This window comes from Poecilia latipinna, unplaced genomic scaffold, assembly GCF_001443285.1.
Source record: "Poecilia latipinna isolate Pla-1442-1.1 unplaced genomic scaffold, P_latipinna-1.0 Scaffold1584, whole genome shotgun sequence".
NCBI classification, from domain to species: Eukaryota; Metazoa; Chordata; class Actinopteri; order Cyprinodontiformes; family Poeciliidae; genus Poecilia; species Poecilia latipinna.
The window spans coordinates 100,969-113,132 of record NW_015114200.1 but is presented as its reverse complement, the minus strand read 5'-3'; the positions used below and the strand labels follow the sequence as shown (position 1 = coordinate 113,132).

The following is a 12,164-nucleotide window of genomic DNA, read 5'->3' as shown; positions in this document are numbered from 1 at the left end:
CGCAGAATAAAGCAGCAAAGCAAACCTACAGTAGCTGCTTTTTATGTATTGTTTGACTTTGAGACACATCACAGTCCATTCTCTATACTAGAAAAAGCACCTGCCTTTCTTTAAATATAAACTCATTCAACTGCTTTCCTCCAGGTCGAACTAAATATTCCCATGCAGCAATAGATCTAAACGAAACAACGTTGTTTCTACATGAGCTTGCTTAGGTGAAAAGTTCCTGCAAGATTATTTTTCGTTTTCCCATCCGTACAAACTCTGCAATCTCAGTCAACTTAAACCTTAACTTGTAAAGGGGAATATTACATTTTTAATAGCAGCAAAAATCTAATATCTACTGTGGATCTCGAAACTTCATACATCCCAAGTCCATTACCAGAAGACACCAGTACCACCTGCCTGCCTCAGAGCGACGTTTCAAATTGAACAGCTTCTTGTGCCTTTTTTTCCATTCCTATTTTCCAATCTGTACATTTGCGGAGATCCAGCCAGGTTTGTGTTAGGTGTGGTAACCCAGCTCCAATTAAAGTAAATGCCTTCACTTCCTGTTCTGTCGTGGCAGTTTTGGTGCTAAAATCTAACAGAACAAAATTAGAAGAGCTTCATTTTTCCAGACTTAGTTTTAGATACTAGAGCTCAGAATTACATCATACAATTATTCTGTTTAGGTTTAATTAGATGTTTAGATAAAGTGTCAGTTTGTGTTGATTAATAAGAAAGAGAAACATACAGGAATGACGCGTCTTATGTAACAACACTCTCCTGGAAATTTGGAATAATTTCAGAAAACCTTGTGTTGATTTTTGATAGCTTTTCGAGGCATATTGGTATCTAACCATTATTATAGTTCAAAGTTGTAATGCAAAAGGAGATGGACAGACGGATCTTGTGTTTCCACCTGAATCTGACCATCAACACAGAAACAAACAGAGATTGAGTCAGGAAGACCTCTAATCATGCAGTCATTCTGCTTCAGAAAGATTAATAGTGTGCATATGTTGGTGTAATACATAGTTTATTAGTAATGGTTTTACCGCAGTTAGGGTTGCCCTGTTTTCTGGACCCAGCGATCTCGTTGCCATATTTGTCCACACACCAACACTGGCCGGTGCTGCCATGACACTGGGTTGGTTTATAGTATCCCTCCTCAGTGCAGCGAGGAATGTAGGAGCCTATAAGCATTTAAAAAGGAAGAAAACAAGAAAAGGTTAAAAAAAAAAACAACAACCAAAAAACCCAGAAGGCAAATTCAAAAGAAAATAAAGTTAAGGAAGGAAAAGAGAAAAGATTAAGAACATTAAGTTTGTGAGGATGGAACATGCTGTATAATTTGATTGCTGCTAGGGGAGAGGGTACTGCGTTTTCGTCTGGAAGTAGGAACTAAAGTTCTTGTGTATTCACAGGGGGAGTTTAACAATCAATTACTCCTGTGAAGGTTGCAGGACAACAACCATACATCCTGCTTAAGTGGACACAGTCACTCTCAATAACACAGACACAAAGACGCATCCACACTCACTCTTTCGCAATCACACACCGGTTCTCTGTTACCTTCATTTGACCGAGTCGCTGCTTATTTTTTCCAAGTCCTTTCACTGTGAGCAAGAACAATATAAAAATCTACCCAATTCTAACAGTGGCATTTAAACAAAAATGCTTGCTGACATGCTTTTAAAATCCATCAGTGATTTTTTTTTTTATTTAAAAGATAGGAATATGTTTTTTGTTCAAGTGCATATGTGTGTGTTTTAATGAAGGACATCAAAAGTTGGATGATGGCTATCATTTTTTTTTTGACACTGACCTATGAGGCTCTTTCTTCGGCTCTGATTCTGGATCCTGCTTTTTTCAGTCTGACAAGGAAGTCCTGCAGTGAGAGAGGATGCAAGATGGCTTCATTAAACCAATTCACAACAAAACTGAAAACAGATCATCAGATGCAACGCACCTTCTTTGTCACTCCTTTTATTTTGTTTCTATTATCATCCCAAACTTCCTCTTCCCTATCCTGCTACTTTAGTCAAACTCAGTGGCAGAGACAGAAACTTTTAATAAGGGTGGCCAGGCTGGAACTGTTGCTTTATTAAAAGACATAAAACAAGATGTATAGTGTAATTTTTTTTTCTGAGGACAACATTCTGCCTAGGAACTAGTCTTAACGCCTTTAGCTGAAATATCTCCAGTGACACTCTTATGTTCTGCTTTAGGTCTAAATTGTCACAGATGCTTCCACAGTTTCCCAATCCTCATATACACTTTCCTGTGCTCATCAGTTCCTGGGGGATGGTATGATGATGGCCAGGTCACTTCAAGCTCTCCGTTTCACTGCTGGTTTGAGGTTATTTTTCTGGAGTGCTTCATTTGGTTTATTGCAAACACATCCTCTGGTTCTGGTGTCCAAATGCTTCTATTCTACATTGATCTTTCCAAACTAAAAAAAAAAAAAAGCACTACCTTTGTCTCCGTTTGATCTGGCAAAACTTTATTCTGCTCTTTGTGTTTTTCTTGGAAAAGTTTTCTCCTGGCATAAATCTCATAAAGGTTGTACGTGTTCAGTCTGTTTCTAATTGCTTAGTTATGCTTTTTTTATATATATATAACAGCAGCAAGAGCTTGAATAAATGTGGAGGTGTTCTCATTTATTCCTCACCAGGTTTTTCATTTCTACAAGGAAACTACAGATTATGAGGAAACATTGTGGTGCAGATGTGACACTTAGTGAAGTGGCGTTGTGTTTGAAATGACCAGGAAAAGGGCAAGAAAATCGATATAATGAAATTATTTTTCTATTTACAAAAAAATTAAGGCTGCAAAAGCATCACAATTTCCTTCACTTTATAATGAGGTTTTCCAAGTAGGAAGCAATATATCAACATTTGAACATTCTGGTTTGAAACTAGTCTGACTGGTGGAAGGTTTTTTTTTTGTTTGTTTTGTTTTTAATTCACTCTTCAGAGCAGTTTCACTTTGATTCCTTTATGTGTGTGAGCTTTTCAAGTCAACATATTATCGCTCCCCTCATTTACCTTCAGGCTTCTGGAAACAGTAGCACCACTCGTTGTTGGACAGCTTGCCATCCTTAAATGAGTCGCAGGAGTTGAACAGAGGCTTCATGCACAGCTCATACTTGTCTAAATAGATGGCATTCAGCTCCGACTGGTCCAGCAGCAGGTCAAAGTTCATGTCGAGCTTGTTGAACATCCAGCCCAGTGAGTCCTTACAAATGGGTAATATGCTGGTGTCAAAATCTGGAGGAGGAAGAGGAAACAAAAGAATTAACTATCGGCAGTACTAAACCATGTCTGGATCATTTCTTTTTACAAGCAGCAAAGCCGAAAGCGAGCGTTGACAGTGACGGGGCTGAGATGTGTTAAGACATGCTGACATAAGAGGGAACACAGCAGGGTCACTGTCAGCATCAACATCATCTCTGGCGTGTTGAAGGGGCCTCCATGTGCGTGCGTGCGTGCGTGCGTGTGTGTGTGTGTGTGCTTGTCAGAAATAGGTGATGCATTTAGGCACAAAGAGAGAGAGAAAAAAAAATATCACAGAGGGGAAGGAAAGCGCTCACGTCCAGCGGTGGAGTCAAAACTGTCAGAGGATTTGAGGTCTCTGTTGGCGTCGAGGTGTAGGACTCCAAACCAGTCCTTCAGTCTGGCAGCCAGACTGTGGAGCTCTGCGTCTGAGCAGCCTGCACACAAAACGACATAAAAGCACCAAATAATGAGAAGGAATGCAGTCACTCTTGCTGCTGCTATCACTGCAGAAAATAACTTATCGTTACTCACTACTTATCAGAAATTCACTTTATGAATGTTTTCCTTCTTTTGTTTATTCTCCCCGAGCAAACACAGAGGGCTGATAACACACACTAAGCTTCTGCTATCTCCCGACTGTTAGACACACAAATTCGGCAGCTATTTTGTTGTTTGCTTGTCTGCATTTATTTCCACCCATTTGGAGTTGAACCCCCCTGATCAAATAAATGATTTCACGGGAAACCCAGTTGAACACAGACATAACACTGATTTATTTGAAATTCGTTTCCTCTCGGCTCAAAAACCCCCAAAACAAAACAAAAAACAAATGGCAATCTTTCAGTGGCGGTTGCATTTCTGTAGATAAATGCGTGTCTGTACATTTATCCTAGATCTCACTTCTCCGTGCAACCGAAAAGAAAGCTGCGGCAGCAGGGCCATGCATGTTGATGTTTCTGTTCATCATTCTACCCACACGGAGCGCCAGCAGAACCATGTATTTAATGACATCTCTGATAACAAAATATAAACAAACAAACAAAAAAAAAAACCTCTGGTTGTTTCAGTTAGACTGACAACGTCTGCCTACAAATCAAGTAGAGTCTGCCTTGTTTTTCCTCCTCTGTCTTCTTTCTCCTTATCCTGCGTGTGATTGACAGATTTTTTTTCGCCTCGTTCTTTTTTCTTTTCAGAGCTTGATAGATGAGTCCAAAGGGCAGACTCATTCTCCAGCTGGAACAGAGCCTGCCAGTCTAATCTCTGAAAGTTTGTCATGCAGTACAGTGCAAAGGGGAAAGAAGGGTCGGGATCTGAGTTTTCTATGAAAACGCTTGATACACACTGAAGGTTTATTTTCATATGGATGGCTTTTGTCACTTGTTTTACAATTCAGAACATCTGTACTCGTCCCACACGAGTCGATACTTTCTTTCTTTCTTTCTTTTTATGCTGCACTTACAGCTGCAAGTTTTTTGTGGTGTGACTCTTCTTTTATTCACAATTAGCGATTAAAGGTTTTGACCATTGTCTTTGCAAACAAGCTTAATGCAAATCCAATCTGGTCCTCTTTTAACTTTCTATAAAAAAAAAGGAAATAAAACCGCATGCATCTTTTCCTCCTACTTAACAGTCACACTTTCCCTTGTATTGGTCTATCAACTAAATCTCCAATAACATGCATTAATGTTTATGGTTGAAATGTTATAATGTGGAATATTGTTAGAAAAAGTTTAGATGTATGAACACTTTTTTTGCGAGACACCCTACATATGAGGTTCATGCATACTGTTGACACACAAAGACCAAAAGAACAGAATCAAAACGTCTTCAGAAGGACATCAAAGATAACAACAGCACACAAACATGCCAAGGAAACATAAAAAAAGTTATACTAAGAACTTTACTCATGTATATGGATTTTCTTTTCCTGTTGGGTCCTACTTCTCGTCTTATTTTTAAGTCGTGCCCTGCATATTCACACACGGAGACACACACTGTATTTCTCAGTAATAGTTTGAGCCTCTGCGCGACAGTCTCCATAAAACAGCGAATGCCCGAGGTAACAGACAGGAGCTGCATCAGAGGACAGATAACATTTATCTCCCAGGCGCTCAGAGTGACATTACCTCTGGAATTACAAGGTGGGCTCTCTGTGCATGTGCAAGTTTGAGTATTATAATCCTTCAAGAACATCCAGATAAAATTTCCTATTTCAGAGCTTATGTCTTTATGTATCAATATATTTACTTCCATTTAAGTTTTTTTTTGTTTGTTTGTTTGTTTTTATCTCCACATCATTACATCAAAACCAGTTTGTATTTCTAGTTCTTCATTTTTTAAGGCCTGCTAAATCCCCTCTGGTGAATGTTCCTATTTTCTTTCCTACTTTTTATTTCATCAGTTCTGCAAATTTCATTTATCACACCTGGTGCGTAACCTTATTTCTTTTTTGGACCTAGAAAAACACTTTGATAATTCTCACTCTTGTGTTTCTCTTACCTTCAATTACTTTGAGAAGTTTATTTCCCACTTCTCTTCAGACATCCCCAACTGATGGGAACTTGAGAGTTTCTTCTTTTTAGTCTTTTGAGTAAATTCTCTTGGACTTCAGACTTTGTTCTCCAAGTGTCTGAATATTTTATTCCGGGAAGGTTTGACACTTCAGTCTGTCTTAGAAATAAGCTTTAAAAGTTCCCCTCCTTTATTTGATGCTAAACATATTTTTCAGTTAAAATCACTAATGCATCAAGAAAAGTTAATACATTTAATACTTCGTACATCTTAATTTTCTAATTTAAAAAATAATACATTTTCTTTTGGCTGCTTTTTTATTTTAATTTAAGCCACTTCTCCAAACCATCAGAAACTTAAGTTTTTCCATCTTGCTTAGCAGTTTTACATTTGTTTTATATTTGATTCAAAGAGATATATAGTATGGAAAATAAGTTCCAATGTTTCAAATGATACCATCACTATGTAATTTGTTAAATTGATATGTTACTTAAAGTTATTCCAAGTGTTTCCTGGTTTTACCCATCACAGGAGGCTTCTTGTGCGATACCTTGGTCATGGTAAACCTTTCCGTAGGACTAAACTGACTGATACAAATAATTTTACATTATTTCTACCATTATTATGATTTCATCTCACAAAGGCATTATCTGAAACATGACTCTGAATCTAATATGGTGCAGAAAAGCATTGATCAGCTATGAACATGGAACATAACAAGCTGAACTACTGTGAATTTCTGATCAGTTCACCATGGCAACCACCAGCAGCACCACCAGCAATGACTGTGCTGCGGTAGATATCCAAAGGTGACGAAACAGTGTTAAAAGATTATACTCAGCTGTAGGAAAACATAAGATTTTCTGATCTCTGTTTGCCTTTGTTGTTCCTATCAGTTTAGTGTTAATCCTCAGAAATCTGCAACAAATTTGAAGGAACCAAAGAAGAAGAAGAAGAAGAAGAATGGAAATCAGGCAGACATCTTTGCTTAAAGCTGCAGTCATTAACGTTTAAAATCAATCTTTAAAATATATGTTGATGACGCTGGTTAAAAGCTCAGGTCCAAAAGTGCTCTCGCTGTTGTTGAAAAACACATTTTGTGTCGTCAACTTTCAAGGCAAGTTGAAGCTGCCAAAGTCGTACTTGAATTATATGAAATGCTTTCTGCATGTATGCAAACACTTCTGTGAACGCAGGTGAAAAGCAGCTGCCTCGTTCAAACAAGACATTTTGTGGGAGTTCCAGCTCTAAATCAGATATAAAACACTCATTTTATAACTTGGACTGATCTTCTATCCTCCTCTCTTATCACCACACATGTGAATGCACTCTCTTTTATGTCTACAAACTGGGATCCATAAGAAATGGAATGGGCTGGAGGGGTTTGCATCTTGCCAATCCATGAAATTCTGGACTATTTTGAGGTGCTGAACCGGTTCCAGTTGCTTTTTTATGCTGATAAACAGGTCAGACTGACAAACTACAGCAGCCAAAATTGCATCATCCCTAGTCGCATCAATCATTTAAATATTAAACTTTGTGGAAGTTTTTTTTTTTTTTATGTTGCAGTTCAGTATCCAGACTCTGTATCTCTACAAATGTGCGCCTGCTTCAAACAACACCATTCAAAACACCATCAAGAGACGAGCCTTGAATTTGTCAGCGGCGTTTTTGTCATGTAACTTTGTAATCAACAAAGTTTGGAATAGAAAAGACAGCGTTGCTCTACTCCAAATAGAAAAAAAGTGGGCGGTAATCACCTTGAGACTTCAGTTGTCTGATAAGATCAAAATGAAAAGTAGCGAGGGAGATCAGATGATAGGACGCAGAGATACAGGATGACACTTCTTAACAAGGTAGCAGAGGGAGAAAGAAAAACGAACTGCAAAAGTCAGGTAGGAGATATGAAGAGGATAGAAGGTCAGATTCATTAAAAAGATACAAGGGTATGTCTGATTTTTTTTTTTTTTTTTTCTGTGCCCGAAGCTATCAACCTCCCAGAGCAATCCCACAGGCAGTGAGTTAAGGTTAGTCCAGATAATGATCAGTAATAGACTCTGTGCTCGGTCTCAGAGACAGGTAGAGATAAATATGATAGGGACAGAGGAAAGGTTGAAGTTTCAACCTTTAAAAGGATCCTGCTTTTCCACCTTTTTCACATCAGTGCACATTGCACGTGTTGGTTAAGGATTCGTGCGACAGCAATTAAGTTCTTATTACAATCTACGAGAATTGTGTAGCATATGTCAGAGGACTGCAGGATATTTAGAAAAGAGACAAGTCTGCTAAAAAGTTCTGTTTTAGCTCTGTTTGGCTTAAGCCTAACTAAACAGCAAAACACAAGAGAAAATGTTTAAAAGTGCAACAAAATCAGTAGTATATAGTTCACAGTTATACCTACTAGCTGATGAACCCACTGTCTCAGTTTCAGCCTCTTTAGCAACATTCATATAAGTTTGAACACGTCGACACTGACAAGAAGCAGACAAACATTTAACCTTCATTCATGGTTAGGAGGTGTTGGGTTCAGTGGTGCCTGGTGATTAAGGCAGACTTCAGAAGAAGCAGCTTACTATCATATTTTACAAGTGAGAAAGCCTTTACTGTGTTTAATGCCTGCTTTTTGCAGAAAATGGCACTTGGCTCAGAACTACCTACATAGATTTAAAAGTAATTTCAGAGCAGTTTGATGCATCAGTGTAAATGGGTGATGCTGCACAACGGCAAGGTAAATTTCTCTGGCCAATGATTGGTGCAACTCCTTTGATCAACATTAGCTGGTAGCTGGAACATGACGAGGGAGACATGTTACCATGTTAAAGAAAGAACCTCCACGATTCCTCTTCCTACTGGATTCAGAGTTGTTAAGTTATCTGTGGTTATGTTTTATTCTCAAAGATAGAAAAAAAAATGCATCGTTGAGGTAGAAAAAAAGAGATAAGAAGCTCCTCCGGTATGATTTTATCCAATGGCTGTTTACAATGCACTGAATTACCATTCATTTTATGTCTGTATTTTAATGATCTGTGGCTTATGCTGCATGAGGGTTGCATTAAAAAGTGTCTCAAACATTTCAATATAAAGTATTCAGTTTCCTACCTTTTATCAAGACCAAAATTTTCTTTCTAAGCTAAATGTTTTGATTCTTGATTTAAAGTCAAGCATCCCAAGGCCTGAAAATGGTCCCCGGGCCACAGTTTGGACATCCCCGGTATGAAGTATCAGTGGCTCGCCATTTTGAGGGGAATAAAAATTGTCACCAGTGTCAACATGTCAAATGTTTGTTTAATTTATTTGTGATTTCTGATGAAATGTTTATTCTCATTAACATTCAGTATCAGTTTTTGATGTGGGCAGTGCAGTTCAGCCCTCAGTGTGGCATGGCATAGGAGATGCAAAAAGCCTGAAGACGAAAATAGAAAGTCATCTGTCTTTTGAACCCCACCGAGTTTTCTACTCAGGATATGTACAGAGAATTAGGAACGGATACCCCCGATTTGTTGGGTAGAGTGTAAGAATATATCTGTACTTCAGCATCATAATCAACGGCTAATGATGCAAATCTGATTTGCAGGATCTAATTCAATTAAATTACAGGGCATGTTTGAGGGAGGCTGGCTTGCATTTGATCAGCTAATTATAAGCCTAACACACTAATGTTGGTCAACGCTGAACGGCAATATTCTACAATAAACAGAGATTCTGCAAAACATAACTTGAAATCTGTCAAATCTTTATTGTGCCAAAAAACATTTCCAAAACCAACGAAGCTCAATGGAATCATATATGGTCTTCTTCTGGGGAGTGTGTGTGCGTGAGTGTGGATCACTCAGGGGAAATCATACACAGAAGAATAGGCTCACCCAGGGCATCATTGACACAAGAACCTACGCTGTTAGTGTGGGATTAGGTTAAATATGTTTTTAGGTTGTGTAATAAGTAAGAGAAAAACAGCTCCTTTAAGCAAAACTAACTCAGAGAGCTTATATTAAATGCTGGGTAAGACTTTAATCTATTCATTAAGAATATTATCAGGGGGGCTGCAGCAATAAGGAAGTCAGCCATCTTCCCTCCATCCCGATTTATTTTTTTGATGTAAAAAAAAAAAGGATCATTCTTGTAATTCATACTTTTAGATAAATGAGCAACATTCCACTATTATTTTTTTTTTCAGGATAATTAAAATATTTCTGCAGTATTTTGTGCTGAGCTTATCAAAACAGCAGAGTTACTCAAGTGTCTCTTATGGGTTTATAATTTGTTGTCGCCTCAGCAACAGCGACTAAAGAACTTCTAGTTTTACAAATAAAACCTTGAGCACTGGATATGAGATAAGTCACAAATGCCTGGTTAGCTTGAAAGTCGACATAATTAATTTCTTTTTTTCATCTTGTGAAAATTAAAGCTTGGAATACAATATGTTCTCAATGGACCTTGAAATTAAAGAAAGGTACTGTTCAAACAATCAATTTCTTGTTTTTTTGTTTTTTTTGTTTTTTTTTACAAAACAAACTGACAATTTTATTGTGCGCTGACAAATAATTAAGATTTAGGTAAAATAAGATTATAAAGAGCAACTTTCAGTGGTATTTACAGTTTTTTGGAAAGTTATGAAAAACACAAGACAGGCTTTTCATTACTTGTGATGAAGTGTTTCAAAAATAATTTTAAGCAAGCAATTAACTGTTATAGCAAGGTCATCATTTATTGTCTTGAATGTAACGTCTCAGCGTCCTGAGCGGGGGCGCATGAAGGGACGGGACGCATCACCACATGCTATCTTTGAGATTCAGAAATAGACGTACAAATGGGCTAACCATGACTGAAATCATTGTGATGGTATCATACTGGTGTGATAGGAACTTCAAGAGAATCATATTTCATTAGATGGTTTTGTTGCTGGAAATTTAGGAGTTTCTTAAATTTCCAATTTTGTAACACGCCATGGCAAAATAATGTCCTGCATTTGTGTAGCTCCCTATTAAGTCCAAGGAACTCCAAAGACTACAATCAGCAATTCACCCATTTATACTCCGTTAGCGATAAGCTGCATTGCAGCCACAGCTGCCCAGGAGCAGACTGGCAGAAGCCAGGCTGATATTTAATTGCTGCCAACATGTCCTCTGAGCAAGAAGGATGAAGTATGAGTGAATGAGACGACCAGAGCGGGAACCGGCAACCTTCCTCCTGATCCACTGTTACACAATAAAAAAAAAAAATAAGAGCACAAAACCAGAACAAGCTGACTTTTTAAGACACACCAAAACTGATCTGCAATGTTTCTTCACACTGCTAAGAGCTCAAAGAAAATGTCTACACAATTGGCATGTGTCGGTAGAGCACAGGAAGTGTGGAGGCAGAAAAGAGGACAGCACAGTCTGTAATCGTGTGTGCTCCCAGTGGGGCTGGGAGGCAGACATAACAGAAAAAAAAAATAAAATAAAATCTAATTTAGTTAGCGGATTTATTCCGTTCAGGCTCCAACAGGTCTCTTTGATTTTTCTTGCGATGCCTTTGCTTCACAGAAGCTGACACAAAATGAAGTATTTGCACTTTAAAAAAACCTCACTGACCATAATCAGCACAGACATGGGACTTTCACCTGCAGAATCTCTGTGTGCCAGCTTGAGTCAGTGTTTTACATGGAAAAGTGTTGATGTTCGCTGTGACAGCAGTGCTGCAGCAGGGGAGATGACAGATCAAATTACATGTCAGTGCCATGGTGACAATTCACTAACCTTTGCTGACAGCCACCAAAAGAAAACAGCTGAAGTGGATTTCAAACACGCACATTCATGATTCATACGTACATTCAGCTTACAAATATGGTGCAATGTTTGACATCCGTCAAAATTCTCAGCTTCAGGCACAATTTGGGTTTTTCCAGTGACAAAATGGAAAGGTTATGCTTTAAATTTGTTTAATTGAAGAATGAATAGCAGCTTGATCAACTAGAAAAGCTCAAAAATAATCTCAAACAAAAGCAACAAGCTGCAAAGTAAAAGAACCACAAACCCGCAGCTAAAGTAAACTCACCACAGAGGTCAAGAAGTAAAAATAACACTTGTTATGAATGGAAACATTCCCAAAGAGGTTTAACAAAACGTTATCTAAAATGATTATGTCTGAAAATGAATGTTCTGCATTGTTAAATCCCTACTACCTGAATTTATTTAAGAAAATGCTGTTTTTCTCTCCTATCAAATGAAATGTCTGTCACATTTATTAGTCCACAGAACAGATATAAATTAAAGTGATTGGTAAATCCTGATGGTTGGATGTTCTTTTTTTAAATGTTGATTTTAAACCAACACCAAAAATAATCAGACAACTAGCTGATATAACTGGAGAGTATATAAAACCCTAACTCTTGAGAAATAGTTACATTTA

General features: G+C 37.9%; 1 protein-coding gene across 2 annotated transcripts in view; it reads right to left on the bottom strand.

Moving 5' to 3' along the window:
* Nucleotides 1-12,164, bottom strand: part of spock1 (SPARC (osteonectin), cwcv and kazal like domains proteoglycan 1) — a 116,282-nt gene that overhangs the window by 3,232 nt on the left and 100,886 nt on the right. For both annotated transcript variants that reach the window (XM_015058917.1, XM_015058916.1), the window contains 4 exons: nt 3,578-3,697; nt 3,033-3,254; nt 1,811-1,873; nt 1,041-1,178 (listed from right to left, as the gene is read on the bottom strand). In XM_015058917.1, the coding sequence (XP_014914403.1) occupies nt 1,041-1,178; nt 1,811-1,873; nt 3,033-3,254; nt 3,578-3,697 (543 nt within the window). The remainder of the gene's footprint in view (nt 1-1,040; nt 1,179-1,810; nt 1,874-3,032; nt 3,255-3,577; nt 3,698-12,164) is intronic.